General features: G+C 44.1%; 1 protein-coding gene across 1 annotated transcript in view; it reads left to right on the top strand.

Annotated features, from left to right (window-relative positions):
- The window catches only part of ABCA4 (ATP binding cassette subfamily A member 4), a 1,114,059-nt gene that overhangs the window by 527,136 nt on the left and 561,811 nt on the right, over positions 1 to 25,112 (top strand). Inside the window, exons 18-20 of the mRNA XM_078650330.1 lie at positions 9,784 to 9,852; positions 17,690 to 17,914; positions 22,661 to 22,838. Coding sequence (XP_078506456.1) covers positions 9,784 to 9,852; positions 17,690 to 17,914; positions 22,661 to 22,838 — 472 coding nt within the window. The remainder of the gene's footprint in view (positions 1 to 9,783; positions 9,853 to 17,689; positions 17,915 to 22,660; positions 22,839 to 25,112) is intronic.

Below are 25,112 nucleotides of genomic sequence, written 5' to 3'. Positions count from 1 at the left end.
GGCGACCAGTGAAGATTGTTCGAGTGATCCAAGCCTGGATCGAAGATGGATGACACCTGAAAGCAGAGGGGACCAAGTTCGTGACTACTAGCCAGTAGTCAGGTGGCACCAGGAGGGCACCGGATGGTAGTCACCTCGACTAGGTGAGTGGGCGACGCTGTGCTCTGTAGTCTCACGGACCAGGAGGCGTTGTCGGCGACCAGGATGGAGGTACGAGCTGTCCCACGATGGATGATGCTGTCGACGTCACTGGACCCAGGATTGGGGCAACAAGTCTTGGCAAATTCAAGCCCACGCGGTGGACCTAAAATGGCGTCTGGAGTGGACCAGGAGGGTCCGGGGTACTCCTCTTCTGGAAGGGAGCAAGAGCCAGTCTGGAGCAACCAGACCAGCAGCAGTGATGTCGTCGGGCGTCGTTAAGAAGGCCACAAGCCAGCGGGCTAGTAGCCAAACAACGCGGTGAGCAGCAAAAAGCAGAAGGGCCCCACGCAGATCGTGGAGATGCTGGGAGGCTGAACTTCGGTGCTGGAGCTGCTCAGGGTCGGGGCTTCTCGGACCCCAAAGCACTCACCAGAGGATCCCTCGGCGGTCGTGCTGGAAAGAAGTCGTGCAGTCTTGAAGATGGCCGGTCCCTCGAGGTCTCGTCACACCCACGGTTCTCAGCTTGGCTGTAGAGGTGGGTAGAGGTCAGAGGTGCCAGGGAAGCCGGTTCTCGTTGAGCTGGGCAGTCGGATTCCGGAGGAAGGACTTGCAGCAGACCGCAGTGTTCTTAAGATGGTGCCTGCGGATGCAGGGTGACTACTCCTTAGTCACAAGGGAGAATCTTGAAGAAGAAATCTTGAAGTCCTTTCGTAGAAAGTCGTGTCTTGATTCCAAAGATGATCTAATTTGGAAGGGGGCCTGCTCCTACCTTTATCTGGGAAAAGGGGGCTGGCACGCGACTAAGTCCTGCCCTATGGGTGGGACCAGGAGGGGGGTGGTTACACCCCTCTCCTTTGGCGGGCTTTCCCCAGGCCAGGGGCTGGAGTGCCCCTGGAACTGGTTTCAGCCGGCCTATGCACAGTGAGCACCGGGGTGCCACTTGCAGTCACCTTCCTCTGAAGCCCTGCCTACCTAGGATACACAAAATCCTGTCTGGGACGGTGCTGGCAGGAAACCCTTTGTCCTTGCCTCCTGCTCTGGGAGGACTCCCAGCAGCAGGAGGGCAGACTTGTGTCTCGGTGGCAGCATCCATTTTGTGGAGCTAAGGCTCTGTTGGACTTTAACCGGGGTTACAGGTTACATACATGTCGTGTCCCTCTAGAAGGGTGGAATGCTAACCCCGTCGCCAGAATTGGCGAGGGGTTAGTATTCCAATTCGTATGACACCTTACTCGACATGTTTTGATAAAGCGATACCAGAGTTGGCATATAACCGCGAGGATTATAATGCACTTAAGAGTATATGGTATGCGATATCATGGAAACGGCTAAGGGATAGATCCCGAAAGCCGCAGACAGGCTCAGCTCATGCCAGAGCACCATCTCACACGATTCCAAGCACTCTGCCTTCAGGATTGTTAAGGCCTGCCATAGGAGTGACTGATAGGAGATCTGTGTGTCCATTTTGGGGTTAGATATAGGTATACTATATCTAAAGCAAAGGGTGAGTACACCACCTTGCCCCAGCTGTCGTGCAGCCGGTTGTGTCAGTTTAGTTAGTCAGTCCAGGGGTGGCACAATACATGCTTCAGCCCCTGGGAGACTTCTGGGTGCACCTCAGCCCTGGGTACAGGGACTTGGAGAGGGCCCAGTGCCAATTCAGTACCTGAGTACAATTTGGATAGAGAGAACAGCTAGGCTGTGGGTCTGATTAGCAGGCCCACAGCCAGGGAAAGTCGTAAACCAGTGCAGCAAAAAGCAAAAATCTGGGTGATCATAGGATTGCAGACCCTACTCTCCTACAAGCATATTTTGGTTTCCATTCTAATCCTCGATATTGATACTGATGCGGATTACACAAGGTTAGGATTCCAAAGGAGGTGTCTTTATAAACCCAGGAAGAGAAAGGGCACACCAAAGACCACTCAGGATCTTTCCCTAGCTCTTAATATGGATAGCAATCTGGAAAATCAGGCACTGGACTGTGATCAGCTAAGTATGGTCAAGCCTCTCCAAATGCAGTTGAGGGACACTCCTTTTGGCATTTATGCCACTTAGGTTGGTGACGGACTGTGCTGAGCACAATCCCAGGTGGAGGCTAGAAGGTACTGGGAAACGACAAAGGATCTCTGCAAAGTTTAAACAAGCAAACGTTGGGACAGGGATGTATCGTGCATACCAGATAGCGGAACCACCCAACTCCCCAGCACAAGAATTTTAGGAAATCTTCCTCCATTTTCTGCAGAGGGACAGACAGGGCTTTGTGGCACTCTTGGTCAGCATCTCTGGACACCATGGACTGGCTTGGGGGCTCCAATGCAGGCCGCGTCAGCAACAGTCCAGCAAAGCTTCAGAATGGTCTCAGGCCCATTACTAATCTTTTGGAAATGGGCAGTAACCAGGTCCACGCTTAGCAAGCTCTGCAGCAGGTTCCACACATTTCTGTTCTAAAAAGGGGTCAGCCTTATAGTCACTGTCTTTCACAGTTGGCTAGTAGCTAACATCCATTTAATAAGAAATGCATCTTTAGTTTCACATGTCCACTGTTAAGATGAGACCAAGTTTTCCCACCTCTGTCCAGTGACATGCTTTACCCGATGGCAACTTACACTACCTTTCTGGTTACTATGTGCCACTATTCAAAATTGCAGACTGCAAGGGATGGTGTGGTGAGAAACAATATTTCAGCTGCAAAGGCTTTGTGGAAGAAATAGCGGACATTCTGTCCTTGTGTCTGTGAGGAGTATTGATCTTCTATTCTGTGCTCACCTTTTGGGACTCGGATGTGTCAAGCGAGAGTTATTATACTATATCTTGGTCTGTGGTGCTGATTATATAGCCTTAAAATGGAACTTGCTCTGGAGACCTGTTTCTGGATTTTGCATCCGAGTATGCTTCACAGTGCCTTGCAAGTAGCCTTGGATGGCAGGGATTTGGTAGAAGGTTCAGTCTGCCCAGGTAGTCTCCTTGAATCTGGCCAGCAAGTGCAGGAACCCTATTTAAACACCCTTTCCACTGCCCCACAGTTGTGGGTGGTAACAGCGGCCTTAAGCTTAGGCGAATACTTCACTTTTGCAGAATCTGCAGACAAAGAGTTGACATTTTTTGACTCAGATGTAAAGAAATTATTTCACTTGAGGTGATATGCCTTCCTGGCTTCATGCAGTCATTTCGCGTGGAAGGACGTGTAAAGTCTCAAGGAGCTGGCAACTCCATCATCAGGCACAGAATACAAACACAGCTTGACTGATATTAACTGGAGGGCATAGCACATGCGGACTCCCCTGCAAGCCTGCATGTGGCTACACATTGATGCAGCTTATTTGTGCTGCAAGCACGAGAAGGACGAGCATACAAAAGTGCCCTCGATTTGCTGATCATGTAACAAAGAAATGAATTCACAGTACTGGGGACCACCTACAAGGTCTAAAAGTTCCGAGCTTCCTTTAAAAGCTGGACCGTGCTTACCAGTAGAAGGTTAAGGGGAAGATGCACAGAAGAAAGATTAAATTCACAAGATACACAGTTCCAGGAAAAAAGTAGCCCAACCACTCCTAGAGCAACCTAATGTTGTGGAATGATCTGAAAGGCAAACTTTCCACTTTCCGCAAACGTTTTCAATCGAGTTTTTTTTTATTTACCTTTTTAAATATCGCAAACCCAACCTTAAGTTGTTGGTGCGTTTTACATGAGCACCAGTTACATTACACAAGTACACACACACACTTTTTTTTGTTTAGGAATGGAGAGATTAAGGGTCAGATTTACCAAACGTTCATGCAAGGCAGCAAGACAACTTGTCGAACTGCGTGAAAGGGAGCGGGCAGGAATGTGGTCTATTTACCAATATATTGCGCATGCCTGCTCTCTTCCTGTGCTGGTGCACAATCTGCTGCCTAGCGCCAATGCAAGAACCATTGTTTCATGGTGCAAGGGTGCATGTGTTGCAGGCAGGATTGTTTTTGTGCAGAAAGGGGCACCTTCCTACACAAAACAATATCAGAGGCATTTTCCTCTTTCTAAGTGTGCTGCGGAGGAAACAACGAGGACAAATAAAGATGTTTCGCCTTGTTGCGCTTCCTCTGGAAAAGTATAGCATTTTGACAAATGCCCAGGTGTACCAGTCTGGGTAAATTGGGGATTGCACCCAAAATCGATTTGTCGATGCATTGGAACACCCACGCTCCACCCATGGATTGGAAACCAAGGCAGCAGCACAACAACGCAGGGCCACACAAGGTAGCAATTGTGCAAAGCCCTTGCGACTTCGTGCATGACGCAAGGATAACAAAATACTTGATAAATCTGTCCCTAAGTGTTTTACCGATAATCACAGCATGTTGAGCCGACGCCAAGACCTGAATTTGGTTCCCCAGTTCAAAGTCAGCGGCTTGGGCCATTATGCCACATCCTGTGTCTAGTCAGAGAAAGATTTCTTCTTTTACAGGGAGGCCAGCCTGCCGCGGAGGCTTTAACGATGCAAAAAAAGAGCATTGCTGACTCAGCACAGCAGTCCTAATCACCACGCATGCCAGTGGTTTTCCATTATGTGTCTGATACCACTGACGTGTCGCATGACTCGCATCTGACTGGTATCACCAACACAGCGCGCGACATGTCGGCACTTGCCCAGGCAGTGACACTGATGGAAGTCAACAAACAGAAACAAAGGGCGCCCTTCAAAAGAGGCTTAAAGACTTCAAATGAGACAAAAAGCATCATCACCTTTTGAGCTGTCGAAACAGACTGAGCAAATAAATGTAGGGGAAATCAACAAACGGGTAGTACACTACACAAATGCTGTAGGAACTTCCAAACCGATTTACGCTGTAGTGTCGCCACTGATGCAGGAGATTCAGAATGATACATTTTTACATTGTACTGCAACATTAATTGCCTCTTGTATTACATTCTGTTGTTAAAATGTGCTGAAACTTTCGTGGGGAAATGTAAAAGTTACATTGTGTACACGTATTCCCTTATTCCGAGGTGTCTGGGTGGTGTCCGCGAGGAAGGAGCCACCCCATCCCCTTTAGAGGGGCCCGCCGTTTCAGCACCTGAAATTACCAATTGCGGCCAAACCGAGTCCAATGTCACTGAGTGCCAAAACGCACCTGGAAAAATCATGGGTAAAGCAGAGGCTGAGGGTCAAGGGTGACTCGACCCGACTGCCACCCAACCGCGAGAACAACGCAGGCGAACATTCAGCGTTTCCCCATTCCAGGGACTTGTTCTCGTGGTGGATGTAGGTGGGAAGATACCGGAATCGGTACATCCGTCCGTCGTTTATCCCCACCTTAAAGCTGACCACTCGTTCTGTAGATTGCTCCCTTAGTTCATTTTCTATTTTATTTTGCATAATAATGGGAAGGTGTTCCTTATGGCTGAAGTTCCCTTTAAAGGTCTTGTCAGGGTCGGACTGTCCACTCAATCCAACCCTGGCAATTTTCTCGGACCAGATCCCGGGGAAGAACTGCCTGGCCCCGGGAGGCTGGAAACGCTGCTGCTTTTGCTACTCAGAGCCGATATTGCAGCAGCCCTACCAAACCGCCCCTAGTAACAAAACTAGCACCCACTGCTGCAAAACCGGCCCCCACTATTCCAGCCTCCCAGGTAAAATATGACCGATGCGTCGTAAGGTCAGTCCGGCCTGACCATGTCCTTTGAAACAGAGAGAGCAAAGGTCAACTAACCTGTTTGTCCCATTTGACACTAAATTTGATCTTGGGCATATTATATTATCTCCCAGCTCCCTGCTGCCATTAAATATACAGATGGGTGCGCTTGACTAGCCAATGGGAGACTGAGCTGGATCTAAATAAGAAGATTTTCTACCACATAGGTTGTCTAGTCTCAACTAGGCCAGTAGAAAAGGGGCAGAATCAATCAGAATTCACTTGAGGCCTAGCAAAATGACAGAGCTAGGAAAAACCTGCTCATAAGTTAAGTGAGTCTAGTAAAGACTGGATGGCCAAGGGTGGAGCCAGTCACATGACAGCTGTGGCACTTGAAGTCTGGTAGCATCTGGGAAACAGCCATACGTCGAATGAGCCCTTGAAAGACCAGTGAGTGTATGAATAGGGAGGTGAGACTCCTGAGGACCACTGTACTGCCTGCTGGGCTAGGGTGAATGCAGCCCTAGCAGTTCACAAGCACTAGGTCAGTAGGGGTGGGTGTAGTAAGTGATGAGTCAGGCGAGTCCTTGAAAGCCTGCGGGGTTTCATATCATGCAACCAGTCATCGCGTCATATCTGGGAGCACTAGCCAGTCTGAGACTCTCCAATTCTCCCTGTAGGGCACAATGCGTGTTCCTGTGTTCAGTGGAATGATGATCACACTATGATCTGTATTCAGACATTAGCTTTGAAAAGAATTCAACATTGTGGGAATCTCTTAGAGGAGCTCTCTAAAAATTGACCAATTTGTTGTGAAGGGCACAAGAAATGAGATCATGTCACCAACCTACTCGCTAAAGTCACAAACTGCATCAGATCGCACATCCCTCAGCTTACCTGAGGATAGTGACCGATGTGATAGTCATACTTCTCCAGTTGGAAGCAGAGACGCTTTAAGGCATGGGCAAAGTGGGCAATTGCCCTGGGCCCCCACCTTCTAAGGGTCCCCCTGAGAATGAGATCTTTCTATTTGACCTCTATATTGTATTTCTCTATCTAAACCTCTCTCTGGCTACCTCTATTTCTGTCTCTCTACCCAATGTCATCCTATGGCAAGACATATTTCAATCTTTTGTGTGACCCTGCTAACGTTTTAACATATAATTTAGTATTGCTTGGCATCGTGCAGACTTGAATTAGCAGGCATGGGTATTAAAATTCAATGTTGTTCTGTACAGGGGCCCCCTAAATAAGTCTTGCCCTGAGCCCCACATGTCCTTAAGGTGACACTGGCTGGAAGACCGGTTTAAACCCTTCCACACCATATGATCATTTCCAGGGCCCTGCATGCCCCAATCCAGAGAGTGAAAAACACAGTACATTGAGAAAAATATGAGAAAAGAGAAGAGGAAAGGTCCAGCCTGTTAAACACTATTTAAAAAAAAAACAATGTGAAGATTTTTTTTAATTTAAGATGAAACAGTCTGGACCTCAAGACATTTTAATTCAGTGACTCCTTTCTTGTGTTCTGGTCTTATGATCATAGTCAGACCAAGAGAGTTAAAGTTATTCTAATTTAGAGAGATGCGGACTACTGATTACATTGTCCACTGTATAACCAGGGGCCCGAGGTCTAATCTTGGCAACCCCACGTAACTAAATTTTGTAACCTTAGGTAAGTCATGTAGCAACTAACACCCTGTGTCTGTTCCATTATCAGCCAAACTTGGGCATACTCACGTATAGTTTATACACCCTGTTAGGTACTATATAAAAACGGAAGCTTTACTCCTAATCCCTTGCATACAGCTGTATTCAAGTAACACATATATAAAAAGGTACCCTAGAATAACAAATCAAGCACCCGATTAGATATATTATAATGAATATATTCATTCAATCATTCATTCCCTTGTAGTAGCCCTCTTGTTAGATTCCTAACGGATGGAAAGGATGGATTTACCTGAACACAGGTGTTTCCCTCAGGAATTCATAGTTCTTGCAGGGTCATGTTAATAGGGGTGGAGTTTGGTTTGGTAACTCCTACAAACAGGGGGTTATAATATAGAAGCACTGTATGGGCTTGAGAACAAAGTAAGCACTTGTGCCCCACTCCTCCACAGGCATGTCTCGTTTACTGGCAGGTAAAGTGCTTACAGAGCAATCTAACTTCATGGACTCATAAGATGCTAGTCGGTATTTTCTTCTATTCAGCGAGTGACCCTTTAAGCAGCAGACATACTTATTTGTATTATATTTACAAAGTGCTGTAAATATCTCAAATTCTGAGTTTAATATCGCACTAAAATTGCATATTTTTCCTTTTTATGGGCCCTTTTCCTGGTATCTGTCAGAGAAAACGGCATGAGTGTGCTTACTGTAGTGCTATTGGGAATTCTAACACTTTCATTTCCACAAAGATCAGAATGTAACCTCCTACTTTGAGCTGGGTCCGAGTGTTTAAAAGGTGGTTGGAGCTAGGGGCGAAAGATGTTTCGGGTTAGGGTGATGATGTTACTCTACATCCTAAGTGATAAAATATTATTCACTATACATTATCAAAATATTGAAATTCACCTAGGTGTTTCCTAACCTTCTAAAGGAACTCTTCCTCTGTTTTCATTCTTCTTATGACCATGGAACTTCTAATTGTATTGCAATATCCTTCTAAGGTATAGTTGGTGTCTTTAGTCCAAATATCCTAATCCTGTAGGATCCAAAAGTGTGTGGCTCTGAGCGTGAATATCTCCTCAACTAAACAAACCGAAACCAGAACAACATCCCTTGTCTGTTCCTCCACAAACACTAAGATACCAACATTGTAGGGCACCAGCTAACCCCAGCGTTCACATTAAATGTATTATCCAAGGGTTGAATTATATGATACATCCAGAACATTGAGCCTCCTAATACAAATGATGCAAAATTATGGGCAGCTGTGCAGTTTTAAGGGACTTAGTTGACTGAGCGACTTATCCTACCAGAATGAATTCCACTGTTCCTGATCCGCAGTTTGTTCGACTTGGAGGAGCAAACTAGCCAAAGATCTTAAAATGGCTGACTGATTTTGGAAGTGAGGTGATGTGTTTCTGCAAGACGTCATCGGAACTGTGCACAAATGTTCATTTTACATCTTTTTGTTGTGATTGTGTAGTATTAAAGATTGGTAGCACATTATTCAAGTCTGTGTGAAAGTAGGTTAAACGATGTTTCATCACAGAAAGGGAAAAAAAACAGGTTCTCGAAACCTTTACCAATGCTGCCACCCCATGAAGTGTATATAATTAAGGAACACTAACTGACTTCCAAGTGAAACTGAAGCTGTGCTCAATGTAGAGGCGATGCAAGATTGTTACAATTTACATTGGGCCTATAGAACCATTTTATATTGACATAGAATATCCTCTCACTTCACCCCGATACTTCTTATACACAGATCGATTATGTAGTATTTGGCAGAGGAAGGAGGAAGCAATTACGATATTTTCATTTGAGCTAAGGGGATCTGATGAAGTCCTTGTGACCTCGTTTTCCAAGAGAAACCTGTTCCTTGTTGGTCAAAAGTATATTTATTTGTTTACTTAATTATTCCACAAAAGATGTATTTGTTAAGTTTTTAATTTTTTATTATTATATATACTTTATTCGGCATCACTACAATACCATAAAAGTGCAGATTATAAAAACATTCAAATGACACAGTTATCACAATTGGACGAACCCAACCCAAAAATACATATACAAAACATTTGCTGATAAAGCTATGTCAGGCTCGTCCCCAGGGGAATGTGTCCGGCACATTTGACCTCCCAGTTCATGTATTCTGCTAGGCTATGCCATTTCCTGCTTCGAAGAGGCAGCAAATCAGGAAATAGATCTGCCTTGATTGGACAACGCAAGGTCAAATTTCCGCTTGCATGCCCATCTACTAGGCGCCTCGCGCAGACGGTTGCTAGGTGATTGGAGTTAACATTTTCCTTCAGGTAACCTTATTTTCTTACTCTTTTCCCACTCCGGTCCTCAAAAGTGGATTCCGTCGTAACTGAGCTTTCAGTCCATGAGCACACAGATGACTTCCCGCCACTAGAAGAAGGAGGTAGGAGATTGAATAAGCTCTATTTATTTATAGCATTGCTTTATATCATGCTGGGTTCTGACAGGGGAATCAGTAGAATGTTATTGATTTTTAAAGAACAGTTGCATACACATAAGACGCTCATTGTTTACCTTAAATTGTGTTAATTCGTTTCATACTTTCAATGAACAAAATAAAGAAAGCTGAACAATCTAACAATGTTTTTTTGTTAGACCAAGCATGCTGATACGTTCTTATGCTAGTTATAGGCTGTGATGACGACCTGCATGAATGGTCACTTAAAGTCTGCCATCTTGGGCACATACATTCCCACCAACCTAGGCTCATATAGGCCCACCAAAAATAGTCCTATACATTCCAACTGGCTCAAGCATAGTAACTCCAAGCAACTCTGGTACCTGTTCTCCCACCAAAAACAGGCCTAAACCCTATCATTAATGAGAAACAAACTCACCAACAACTGAGCCCATCAACCCCACTGATTCAGGTGCATAATGTTCCACCAACTCAGGTTAATACCTTTCCACTGACTCAGGTCTACACTTGAGTCAGTGGGAAGGTACACTCCAACCAACCTAGGTACCCATGTGACCACCATCCGAGGCAGATATACACCTAACCACGTGACTAGAATAGGGCCATAGAACACCTCTAAATCATCCCATTATTGGCACACTAATTCATCAGCATATAGTCCCATGAACCTGGGCACCTAAAGTCCAACTAACTCAGGTACATGCAGTACAGTCAACTAAGGTCCCACAGTGTTATCGCCTCAGGTACATACAGTCCACTGACTTGGGAATTAATAGCCGCACTAACTCTGGTACATGCACTTCACCAAACTGAGCTACATGGGCTCTGCCAACTAAGACATGTGTACTCCCATCAGTTCCGGTACGTGGCCTCCGCCAAGTCACGCACAAACACACTCTCTGACTTGTGCGTACAGTCCTGCTACCACAGGCATATGGAGCCCCATACACTCAGATGCATACAGGCCTGGCAAGACAGGCTAGGATGGTCAACTGACTCAGGCGGATACTGTCTTACCAGATCTTGCATATACCCACCAGCAAAGGAATACACAGTCCCACCGACCTGCACACACAGTTCTGCCAATACAGGCACATACAGTCCCCCAGACTGAGGTCCATACAGACCCAATGACCGAGGTCTATGTATTCCCAATAACTCAGTGGCACACAGACCTACCAACTCAGGTTCACATAGTACTGCAGTCAGGGCATATACTGTCACACAAACTCGGGTGTATACAGTCATCCTACCAAACCAGGCACATACACTCCTGCCAACACAGGCATACACATTCTAAGTCAGGTACACACATACACTTCTGCCAACACAGGAATACACATTCTAAGTCAGGTACACGCATACACCTCTGCCAACACAGGCATACACATTCTATCTAATTCAGGTAGACACATACACTCCTGCCAACACAGGCATACACATTCCATCTAATTCAGGTACACACATACACTCCTGCCAACACAGGTATACACAGTCTATCTAATTCAGGTACACACATACACTCCTGCCAACACAGGCATACACATTCTATCTAATTCAGGTACACACATACACTCCTGCCAACACAGGTATACACAGTCTATCTAATTCAGGTACACACATACACTCCTGCCAACACAGGCACACACATTCTATTTAATTCAGGTACACACAAACACTCCTGCCAACACTGGCATACACATTCTATCTAATTCAGGTATACACATACATTCCTGCCAACACAGGCATACACATTCTATCTAATTCAGGTACACACATACACTCCTGCCAACACAGGCATACGCATTCTATTGAATTCAGGTACACATACACTCCTGCCAACACTGGCATACAAATTCTATTTAATTCAGGTACACTCATACACTCCTGCCAACACAGGTATACACAGTCTATCTAATTCAGGTACACACATACACTCCTGCCAACACAGGCATACACATTCTATTTATTTCAGGTACACACATACACTGGCATACACATTCTATCTAATTCAGGTACACACATACATCCCTGCCAACACAGGCATACACATTCTAATTCAGGTACACACATACATTCCTGCCAACACAGACATACACATTATATTTAATTCAGGTACACACATACACTCCTGACAACACTGGCATACACATTCTATTTAATTCAGGTACACACATACACTCCTGCCAACACTGGCATACACTTTCTATCTAATTCAGGTACACACATACACTCCTGCCAACACAGGCACACACATTCTATTTAATTCAGGCACACACATACACTCCTGCCAACACTGGCATACACTTTCTATCTAATTCAGGTACACACATACACTCCTGCCAACACAGGCATACGCATTCTATTGAATTCAGGTACACATACACTCCTGCCAACACTGGCATACAAATTCTATTTAATTCAGGTACACTCATACACTCCTGCCAACACAGGTATACACAGTCTATCTAATTCAGGTACACACATACACTCCTGCCAACACAGGCATACACATTCTATTTATTTCAGGTACACACATACACTGGCATACACATTCTATCTAATTCAGGTACACACATACATCCCTGCCAACACAGGCATACACATTCTAATTCAGGTACACACATACATTCCTGCCAACACAGACATACACATTATATTTAATTCAGGTACACACATACACTCCTGACAACACTGGCATACACATTCTATTTAATTCAGGTACACACATACACTCCTGCCAACACTGGCATACACTTTCTATCTAATTCAGGTACACACATACACTCCTGCCAACACAGGCACACACATTCTATTTAATTCAGGCACACACATACACTCCTGCCAACACAGGCATATGCACTCTCTTTGATTCAGACACATATACCGAATGCATTCAGTGCACTGACTTGGGCAAACACATTTCTACCAACTCACGTATATGCCCACCAGACGAGGGATATACAGAACCAATGACCTGCACGTACACTCATGCCAACATAGGCATTCAGTCCATCAGACTCCAGCACACTCTAGTTCTAAGAAAGGCATTTAAAGTCCTTGTGACTGAGATAACACACAGCCCAAGGAACTCGGGGACATTTAAAACCTTGGTCTATTAAACTGTGTGCATGTATGTATAGGTGTTTATATAGATGTAAAGAGGAAACAAATATAGTCTCATATGATGTATAATATCAAGTTCGAGTGTCTCGTGCTTATTTTGTGTGCATCTAGTTAGGCTAGAGTTAGATTGTTGCAGCTGACACGTGTTTCGCCCGAGGGTGTCTTTTCAAAGTGTAGTTCTTTAACTGCAAGATGGGAAACTGTTATGGAATGAAAACATAATCTAACTCTAAGACCTTCAGAAAACAATCTTCTTTATATTCAAGGTTAAACCCTGCACTTGATCCTTTGCAGACACCACAGGCCTTGGGGCAAAACACGTGTCGAATGGAACCAAGTTACTTCAGAGTAGATGAACAACATAAAACACGCCTGCTAGGTCTTTATACTTTATACCATATGTGGTTGTCTTTGTTTACAACATTTAGGCTTAAATGGAGGGGAGGCTCAAACCAAGGCACCAGAACGACAATATAAACGACTTTAATAATCATATATGATTTTATGCATTCAATGTCTACAAGCAAACAAAATACCACACAGTGCCACAGAACTGGTAAAGAACACCGCTAACAGAAAGTGACGAAAAACAGGCATGGTTATGAATAAGAAAAAAATGATTGCTCTGCCGGAAACTGCTAATGGACGAAGATTAGAAGTCTCCTCTTTTTTATGTTTTATTCCCACACCTTAGAGCATATCAGCAAAAGATACTGTACATACCACATGCAGGTTGTCACACAGGACATTTAATAGTTCGGCTGGATACATAATGTTGGGGTGGGTTATAATAGGTTCTGATTCCCGCATGCAAGATAGATCATTTGTAATTGTTTATTGTGACATCCTGTATGCTTATTTACAGTATTATTTACAGTACTATCTGCTTTTGACTTGACTCTAGGCGCATGTAGTAGGGACTTAGAGATCCACTAACTGTAATTATGTACAATAGTCATTTTACAGTAGGGTATACTTTAAGCTGAGTTGACTCTGTGGTCTTTAGTTTGGAAAAAACAGTATTTATGTAGAGGGAAAGGTGCTGTACATTAAAATAAATCAGGGTCACGTATACCAAGCTAAGTTTTACATATTTGCATAGCACATTTTTATATTATGCATTTTTTTCAATTTGAAGCACCAGAGCAAGTGATCTACCGAGAGTCACACAATGATTGGTGAAGAACCAACGCTGGGATTGGCGTAAATGTCTACCATTCCCAAAGTCAGTACCCTAGCAACTGCACCAGCCCTCCCGTGAGCTCTTTCACATTCACTGCACCCCTTCATAGTGCCCAGTGCACTGACTGATCTATCTTTCCTTCATTCGGAAGGCGCCTCTGCCAAGTGTCCCACATCAAGCGGGGCACTATCAGCCAGTCCTGGCTTTTTAGCTAACTTCAGCTTGCTTTCTGGGACTTGTAGTTTTACTTTTGACATTGTAGGTGTGCGATAATGGAACAGACTTGAAAAATGTTTTCTATGAAAAAGTCAAGACTGGCTGAAGTTGTCAGACATCACATGACAGCTACCAGAAAGTCCAGAAGGCCTCGTACCATGGAACTGACAGCACAGAAGTATGGAATCTAGGCTGCCTACATTTGTCAGTGAGCTAATAAAGTGAGGAATCTGAAAAATTCCTTGAATATTTGACTCGCCCCTGGGGATTTGTAGTAGTGATTAGGAGCCATACGGAATGTTTTAGAAGATGAATTTTGGCAACCTCCGACCTCTCAAAACCACCAGCCACCCCTATATGCAATGGTGTGCTCTCTCTGCTGCCTGATTACAGACACATTGCACCTCACCAGTCCGCAAAAATGAACGTCAAAAAAAGCATTTTTTGTCTTTTTTTAGTTTAAAGAGTTATTTGATTTTATTTGCTGGATGCAGCGCAGGCCTGCATGACCCTCTTGGGCGCCAGAGTTTTGGGGTGGGCGGGGGGGGGGGGGCAGTGGGGGTGGTATAATCGTGCGGTGGAGGCAAGCTCAAAATACAGTTACTTTCAGTTATATACACAATTATAACACGTTTGACCAGAATCCTATCGGGACAAGCCTTGTGAATTGTATTAATCCTGTGACATCTATCTAAAAACCAGAGGTGCAAGCTATTGAGTGAAGAGATTCGACAGATGACGAAACAGTATAGGATGCTGAGATGGAGTCAGCCAATCAGAACGCTTAATGCACTGTCACTGTTGTTTCCTAGCATCTTATAGTTTCAGTTTCAGAAACATTAGGTAGACAGCGGGAGTAAGTATGTTTTTTCTGGCTGCGTTAGGCAGGTGTGAATAGGGGCATGAGTTGTAATAGCCTTATTACCAAATGGTAGCAAGGTGTTACCAACAGTTAATTACCCTATTCCTCAGAGGATGTTAATAGCTGTTAATGCCCTAAGAAGCTGGCAGTAACACCTACTTATAATAGAGAGTGAGCACTATCTGATAAAAGATCTTTACCCCATTCTTCCTCTCAATATTTTCTACACTACCATTTTGTTTCATAACCCAAGGCCCCTTCTTGGAAGTGTATACCTACACACTCTGGCATTCTAGTGCTTAGAAACCGACTCCCCAGACAGATTTTCACTTTCTTTGTAGAGATGGATGGCCTTCAGCTTTGTAAACATCGTCCCGAGACGAAGATGTTAAAAGAAAGCACCCCAAGGCTTGTAAAAAGCTTGCAAGAGTTGACCAATTCTTTGCCAACTTAATCACATGGGCAACAAAGCGTTGTGCAGGACAACCGGAAATGTAACTTAACATAGTAAGGGCGCCTCATACGTCCTGAGTGCGATGCCCAGGGGAGGACCCTGGTAAACGCGTTTCTCGAGAGATAGAGAGAAAAAAGTGAGGGAATGAGAGAGAGCGCTGAAATAACAGATACGGATTAGTGAAGTTAGAAAAGGTTTAATTAAGTACTGAGCCCTCTGTGAAGCTAGACGTTTGATGTCGAATTAAGGTCTGAGAAAAAAGCAAGAAAGTAATGTTCAAAAAGATTCGCTACTTATTTCTGTGCAGAGAGGATAACTGTATAAGATTTGTAAAATGGCATTCAGGGGTAATATCAATGATTGGATGGAGAAGGCAGGGGGCGTTAGAGTTTTTCTGGAAGGGCTACTGTTATGGAAGTGCATCTTTTGAGTTGGGCCAGTACCAGTTGAGTGGACTTATCACATATCAGATGGGTATAAAGTATGTGGTCTTCCAAAGGAGATTAAATTCATTGCAGGCTGGTGCGTTAATTTGGTGACCCATGCCAGAACAGAACAATTATACTCCAAAATGAAAGTTAAAGGGTTTTCAGCAGTCACCAGAGAAGGAGTCATTGTTAAAGGGGAAGCATGTTGAGTCAAAGCTGGTTTGGGGCTAGCCAGACACTTCTTTGAACAGTTCAACATCATGGCAACTCAGACAAGGATATGCCTTATGCCAAGATGTATGGCTGTTTTTCACCAAGTCACAGCCCACCTGAAGCCACCACTTGAGTGCTAGAAACAACCCGCCATGCAAAGACCTGCATTTATTAGCCATGCGTTTATCCAGCCACAATCCGGGGCCAGAAATCTTCCAAATTGGCCTAGCGCCTGGAGCACAGAGTGAAATCTATGACAAACGCCTGGCATTTGGACCTACGACCTCCATCTTGGTTTGTTTCTTTCTAATTCAGACGTTCTGAAACGTCAAGAAGGCCAGCTCTTCTGCATAGTTTGGTGGTAGTATTCAAATGTATCTGCTTCAATGTCTGCCTTAGTTATAACCATGTCCTTTATGACCCATTCAAGTCACAGACGTGGAGCGAAGCAGTATTGATCAGGAGAATGAGATACAGCCCTGCTCGATTCTGAGTTTTACTGGGTGCGGGACTGCACCCAGTAACATCAAAAACGTTATCGCAAAATGTCTGCACAGAAGGTCCTAGAATTGGAAACGGCATCCAAAAAATACCCGTTATATCTGAGCCTGGAATATTATTCTCCATTCTGGAGCACAAAACTTGTGACTTCTGGTAATTGGAGGGAACTGGCACCCTAAATGAGGAGCCTTGTCTACATCTTTCCATCCCAGTCCCATTCATTTGTCTCGGGCCCACTCTCCTTTCTCTGATGCCTGAAAGATGCTCTAGATTCAGAGGCAACATTCACAGCCTGTGTTTATCCGCGCATCAGTCATCATGAGTGACCACCCCTAGGAGTCATGAAGGTGCGACTCGATGTTTCATTCAGAGCAACAGTTAGCCTTTAGTGAGAAGGGTTTCATTAAAACCCGTGCCTAGAACTGTGAAATGAATTACACATTTATAAAGTCTAAATGACTTCCACTGCAATGAAATGGAAGACTCTATTTGTTCATGACTGAAAATAAAATAGAGGACAGAGCAGTCAATAATGTAATCTATTTATAGTCTTTCCTTGCAAAACCAATATAATCTGGTAAATCTTGGCAATACTAGCTAGACCTACTATTCCCAGGATACAATAGGTTGTTAAATGAAAGCCTAGTTGTTGGAGTAATGTGTACCCTCTTGTATGGAGTCATGTTATAACCTCATTTTCAGGCTACAATGGCTCCTTTACCATGTTTGATCCTGTCTTACACAAATGAGAGCACATTTGCCGATCTTTTCTGAAAACCACTTCTTAAAGTATCACACACTTTATATGTCCATTGTAGAGAATCAAGAAAACAAAAATGAGAGCATCAAGGACGAAGAGCAGAATAATGCTTGTGAGAAAGCAGCTCAGAAGATGGAGAACATGGAGAACAGCTCCCGGGACACAGCGGCCTGCAAGCATATAGAGAAGAAGGCGAAAGAAGAGGCACGGGAGAGAGAGGAGAAGCAAAGAAGAGATGAAGAAGAGAAAGAACGAAAAGACAAAGATGAGGAGACAAATAAAGGTATTGTAGTTTCATCTATAGAGCACCTCATACCATTGACGAGGCGCTGATGTGTTTGCGCATGGGAGTGCTATAGATGGAAACGTGTGTGCTTGTCATGTGACCCATACGGGTAGTGGTTTGATGTCCTGTTTGTGGACCCGAGTTGTGCTGTTATCATGTGTTGTTGCTGCGCCTCGATGTAAAACAGAAGTGGAAAGAAGTGAGGCATGGAACACATAAGCATAAGCGCAGGTGTACGTATGGTTAGAGAGCAACAAGCACAGGATATATGAATTAATAGAATCACAAATTTCTTGATCATGTCCAACTTTCAGGTTTGCTCGGGATTGTTTAGGTGGGAGTTGATCTGGTTCTGTGGAGATGATGGTTCCCTTAAATAATTGGGGACTGTTAGGCCCTTCTCCCATTCCCTTCCCATGGCCTATAGGCCTGTTGTGATGAACTTGGGAGACTGGTGGAACAGAATAGTTTGCGGCTGAATTTATTTAGAAGCTGTGGGTTTTCACTGTTAACTATGTAGGGAATTTGAGGCTTTCAATGGTAACTTTTCGTTACTATGTCAATCTTTCATATGTTCTGTTGTTTTAATGAAATGACTTTAAGTCGTTTTTAAAAAGGCACCTTGCATGTAGGGACGTGTAGTTTTGCATTTCCAAATACAAGCATTCAGGGCTTTAAGTGGGCCGGGTCGCACCGGTGCTGAGCACCGGCATCTCTATCAGGCTCTGTTTTGTGACCTGACACAGGCAGTCTGTTTTTTTTTCCGGACTGCAGTGACATCAGGCACATCGATGTGCTCGTGCTCACATTGCTCACTTTTCACTAGTGGAGAAGTTACCGCCTGATGTCATGCCAGGTGACTGTTGTACGGGAAGGGAAATCCTTTAAAGAGAGTCATTTTCTCTCTGGATTTCCCTTCTCTTTTTGAAACTTAGTAGCAGCAACATTGTCGTGGTGTCACCAGTGCTTTAAGTCAAAGCTTTTTCAATATTATATACAAGCCATAGTTGCTGCTTATTTATCTTATGCAACTATCAACCATTTGACAAAGCCAATAGTCCTGACTTCTTGTAGGTATGATGTTACTTGTTGTATCATTTATCTGGATGCAATGACAGAAACAGCAAAATACAAGTTGGGTGGCAAATTATGCTATTTTAGATTATGTGTTTTAAGCCATGCCCTTAATTACATTGGCCACGCCCCTTTTAACCCACCCAAAGTCCTGCAAGCATTGATCAACAAATCCCAGGATGCAAAGCACTGTTGATTGAAAAGCCAGGTTTGGAATTAGTTGTTTAAGTTGACATGAGGCCAGTAGAAAACTCTTTATCTTTTCTCAAAAATGGCCCTAATTCCCGAAGGTTCTCTTCCCTAAGGTAGCAGGATTGGTAACCTTAGCTGACCCACAAATCAGCCAATTCAGTACTGCCGTTCACCAATGTTACCACATCTCCTGTTGAGCAAGCCATTGTTGTCTCAGCTTTGAAGCTCGAGATGGTGTGGTGAGCAGTCCAGAGTAGCTCAAATGTCCCTGGTGTAATGGTGCAATGTTAGCCTGATGCCAAGGGTGTCAGCCTTAGGTCTTACAACAACAAATGGTAAACAAATAATAAGATGTTATGAAAATAAGGAAGTCAAGGATTGGTCGAGAATGACGTAATGATAGCTTGATCAATTTCCCGATATACGTCTCAGTAAAGAATGTTACACCAGAGGGCTGAATTCACAAGGCATTGGTATGTTGCAAATTAGGAAAAGCATGCCTTTCTAAAGATTGGAACCTCAGCAAATCTTGAAAGGTCTGGAGCATCTTCGAGGCATACGAGCAAATCTTTACGAATTCTATTTGCACTAAGGCTTCTCTAAACCTACTCCTGTGCAAACTATTATAAATACTGAATTTTGAGTCTGGAGATGCTTCTCTAAAGGGCTACAACTCGAAAGAAAATTTAGGAAAAGCAATTATTTCAACAATCTTAATTATTTTAAAATATGTGCACTGATTAAACTGCGCCTGATGTTCTAAAACTGTGTAAATGGCACAGCTCGTGTACAAGAAGCGGATATGGCTGTCAACTAGCCAGTGTCACATAGATTACTTTCAGCCAGTCCTGGTTTTTCAGCTAGCAGTGCTAAGCCTCTAAGGTTTGTAGAGCAAAGTCAAACTAAAAGGCTTTTCAAAGTTTGGTGTGGATGTATGTCATTACCACGCATGCTTTTACAGCACATGCCTTTACCACGCAACTTTCACAACGCAAGTCGTTACAACGACTTGCGTTGGGGGGTGCTGGATAGTGAATAGTTTAATTTACTATTCCAACTCCAGTCCCCGTGGATAGTAGGGAAGGTTTTGGATAGTAAATTAACTATTCCCTATCCTAGAGCGCACCCCAGCGCAAGTCGTTGTAACGACTTGCGTTGTAAAAGTTGCTTGGTAAAGGTACTGCGTTGTAAAAGTTGCGTTGTAAACGCTGTTCCCCGCTTAGTGCTGCTGCTTGCTGCAAAACCAAGAGTGGGTAAAAAGCGTCCTCATGACATGGGGGCAGTTGCCAGCTACGTGGAGCATCACCAAAATGACCTTTTGCTGCAGAAAATAATGAATGCCTTTGGGGTCTTTATGGAATCTAGGAAAACGGTGACTAATACATTGAAAACGTTTACAATGGTCTGCGGGAAGAAGGCGCGAAAGTATAGATCATTTTTTATTTGGCACTCGCCAATAGCTAGAGTAAACTCTTTTTGTTATTTAGGGGTCCTTTTCTCGAGCAGCGGCACATGGACCCAATAGGTTTGAAATGTTAGATGCGAGATCAACAGATTATGAGGGGATTTTTAGGTTTTCTCATACGTTGGGCACCGACCGATTTATGAGATGATCTATATATAAGACAAGAAGGTAGTCCACTGCTACATTTGGGGGAGGGCTGTGGGGCTACACCTCTAGTAATTCCCTTCAGGTAGAGGAGAGTTCCTTTTTATTAAAGCGTTTGCTTTGTTTACCAGCTTCCGCATCATCCCGGATTGTTCATTAAGAGGTTGGGTTGCAAGTTTTGGAGATCTACTTTTACGAAAACCCTAATTACTTTGGCTTTCTATCTGGTGAAACATTTTTTGTCGACTTGGTTATTTTAAATTGTCTTGTGTTGGATCATGCTTTTACTATCCCTCTGCTTTCCTATATATATATGAATCTTTTAGAACACTATTTAATATGTCTGATTTGCAAGAGCCAAACAGGTTTTTATCCCTTGATAAGAGTACTGTTAAGGCATCATTTTTTAAAATACAGGCAGGACTATAGAATGTGTGAAGAAGTGAGAAAGCCAACAGTTGCCTTTTACATGTCGATTGATTTACAGGTTGAATCTCAATATTACGTGTCTTGGGTGAATAACATTCAGCACCGTTTTGCTCTGACTAGGTTGTGCTTGGGCACAGTACACAACCTAGTTGCCTCTCCTGAAATGAAGGTACGACCACTGGATACGATCCCTTGTGATTTTTATGAGAATCTAAGAAGATATTATCTTAAACCAATTCTTCTTGCACATAATATTAGATCACAAAATTGCACTAAGCTATCTGTTTGCACTTGAAGACCCCTCTGTATGTTTTAATGTTACACTTTTTTATAAGCGGGCCGTACACCTCAGGAAAAGTATTGTATGCTAGACATTAATACAAGGGAAGACACAGCTGTTTTTTATTTACATGTTTTTATTCTTACCAGTGCATTTTATGTTTGATATTTGTTGATGATGTACTGCATTGCACTTTTATGGCTGTTTTTAATTGTGCTGAATAAAGCTTTTGCATCACATTGCATCGACCTGTGGCACACAACTTGATAGAAATCTGCTCCTGGTTATCTTTTGTGATATTGTTGCACCCATGTGAGGATTGCATGGCAGCCTAGTACCCTCTGGGAGTTGCAGTCATGGTACACTTCAATTAAACCAGTTGGACTACAAGTGCCAGATTACTGTGGCTTTAAAGAACTGAAAGACCAAGGATGAAACATTGTATCTTGATGGCATGCAGAGGCATGTTAGCCCCAGCCAGTAGTCTCTAGCTTTCCTGCGACGCACGTAAGTGAACTATTTAGCAATGAAAGTACAGGCCTGCTGAATCATCTAGAGGGAGCCAAGAACAGCAGTCTGGACCCCCGTCGGGCTACTTCCAGCCCCAGTGGACTACTTTGCACTCCTGTGTTTTAACCAATCTGACAACTGTACTTTGAAAAACGAGTCTGTCTTTAGTTTTTACTAGTTTCAGTCGCTGGTTATTTGTGCAGCTCAGTTATCCATGAGGACTGTTTAAAAAATACAGCTCAGGAGTACACAAAGGGACAAGCATACGATATTTTTCTGGCACCACTTCCTGGGAAGGTGGTTTACGTAAAATTATAAAACCTATATCCAGCCAGAAGTAGGAAGTTTAATATAACTCATAACTTGCTGATTTGCAAAATTGCAATAGCATGTTAGTACAATACTGCATTCTACTAGATGTTCGATTCGTCAATACGTTCGTCTCTCACTCATGTATCCATTTGTTAAAGCATCCACCACATTCATTTCATACAGCTTTAGTTGTGCAGCCACTTATCCAACACACGTCTCTATCATCCAAGCATGCATTCAACATACAACTCTACTCCCAGAAAAATTGCATTACAATATACATTTTAAATTTTCTCCTGTTTTTCCTTTAACCCCTTTGATTTTGTGTTTTTTCAAGGAAACCCATTTTTCGAGCCGGAGCCACCGGGTATGATTGCTGGAGTTCGGGTTGAAGACCTGGTGAAAGTTTTCCCAAACACCTACAAGGCGGCTGTGGACAGAATGAACATCACGTTCTATGAGGGCCAGATCACAGCCTTCCTCGGTCACAATGGAGCGGGGAAGACAACAACCTTGTATGTACTCCTATTTCTCATATCTACCTTTCTTTACTACCCAGGTGGCATTTTAGGTGACACATTCCCAATAGTTTCTGTTGGGTGCAATTGCATCATGGGCTTTTTTAGACATTTGGATCATACAAATTTGGTGTAAAAGGAAATCCCACTAGTTAAACAAGCATTTACAATGCAATGGTTTTGCCTTTGGAAAAGTTAGAGCTATTGGCATTGTAAATTACAACATTTGTATTTATGTGTTGGTTTTGAAAACAGATAAATAAATGGCATTGTCATTTACATTGCCATTAGCTTAATCTCTGCAGTCACTCTGCAGTCCCTAGCACTCCATAGCACTTCCTAGTCACTCTGCACTCCCTAGCACTCCCTAGTCACTCTGCACTCCCTAGCCCTCCCTAGTCACTCTGCACTCACTAGCACTCTGCACTCTCTAGCACTCTGCACTCCCTAGCACTCCCTAGCACTCTGCACTCCCTAGCACTCAGCACTCCCTTGCACTCTGCACTCCCTAGCAGTCCCTAGTCACTCTGCACTCCCTAGCATTCTGCAGTCACTCTGCAGTCCCTAGCACTCCCTAGCACTCTGCAGTCACTCCCTAGCACTCTGCAGTCACTCTCCACTCCCTAGCACTCCCTAGTCACTCTGCACTCCCTAGCACTCACTAGTCACTCTGCACTCCCTAGCACTCCCTAGTCACTCTGCACTCCGTAGTCACTCTGCACTCCCTAGCACTCCCTAGTCACTCTGCACTCCCTAGCCCTCCCTAGTCACTCTGCACTCCCTAGCACTCTGCACTCTCTAGCACTCTGCACTCCCTAGCACTCCCTAGCACTCTGCACTCCCTAGCACTCAGCACTCCCTTGCACTCTGCACTCCCTAGCAGTCCCTAGTCACTCTGCACTCCCTAGCATTCTGCAGTCACTCTGCAGTCCCTAGCACTCCCTAGCACTCTGCAGTCACTCCCTAGCACTCTGCAGTCACTCTCCACTCCCTAGCACTCCCTAGTCACTCTGCACTCCCTAGCACTCCCTAGTCACTCTGCACTCCCTAGCACTCCCTAGTCACTCTGCACTCCCTAGTCACTCTGCACTCCCTAGCACTCCCTAGTCACTCTGCACTCCCTAGCTCTCCCTAGTCACTCTGCACTCCCTAGCTCTCCCTAGTCACTCTGCACTCCCTAGCACTCCCTAGCACTCTGCACTCTGCACTCCCTAGCACTCTGCAGTCACTCTGCAGTCCCTAGCACTCTGCACTCCCTAGCACTCTGCACTCCCTAGCACTCTGCACTCCCTAGCACTCTGCACTCCCTAGCACCACCAGCCAATTAGTCTCCAAGGAGGAGAGTACATTAAACCAATGCCCAATGGCATCACCTAGAATGACATACTCATTGTTTAATTAGCAGCCTCTTCATGAAAGCTAAGCAAAACCTGGGAATTGCAGTTGGAGCCTGTGTCCATTATTAGATGAAATTGACTTCTAGAGATAGGAAGTGTTCTTTAACAAAGCAAAACACGTTTTTTTAACCCAAACACTAATTTCTTAAATACAATCTTTAAATAGTATCCTATTATTTTGACTGTTCTAGTATACTAAACCAAAACATAATTTCCCAGTATTTGAGTTAGTGCTTTCAATAAGATCCCTGTTGGAATTGAAACACCTTCTTTGTTCGTAATGTTGTCTGATACTTCCATATCGGGGTTCCTCTGACGTATATAAATCACTTGCCCTTCTGTCTCTTGGTTTGTTTCTTCAGAACGCCTCTGATGCAGCATAGGGGCACATTAAACGGGTAACTGACAAGTGACCTCGAACAGAGACACATATTTTAATTTTTGGCTAAAAAAAATATTGTAAAACTTGTCAGCTGAAAAGCATCAAACAATGCAAGATACATCAGCACTACAGCCTGTGTTTTTAAAGACACCCGCAGGGGCAGACAAAGCACCGAGTATGTCGAGGCACTAGATGGAGTTTTCATTTCTTTTGATGATTAAATCACTTCAGTTCTTGCTACATTTTCCCGGAGTAGCCGAAAATAACATGCGCCGGTTGTATAATGCATGTTTTTTGAGGGAGCACGGATTGCATCCGATGCCAGAAGTGGGATGGATGACAAGGCTTCGCACAGCATTCTTTACAAGCACAAGTCCAATTGCAAATCGAATGAAGAAGAGAGAGAGCAAGAAGCGATGCTCGGCCGGGGATGCAGGATGCGGGCAGGCGAGGCGCGCGCCCTTATCTCCCTGCTGGCGCGCCTGGAAGCGC

The sequence above is a fragment of the Lissotriton helveticus genome, chromosome 1_1 (genome assembly GCF_964261635.1).
Source record: "Lissotriton helveticus chromosome 1_1, aLisHel1.1, whole genome shotgun sequence".
Taxonomy (NCBI): Eukaryota; Metazoa; Chordata; class Amphibia; order Caudata; family Salamandridae; genus Lissotriton; species Lissotriton helveticus.
Note: the sequence above shows the minus strand (reverse complement) of the source record. Positions and strands in the feature narration are given on the sequence as shown.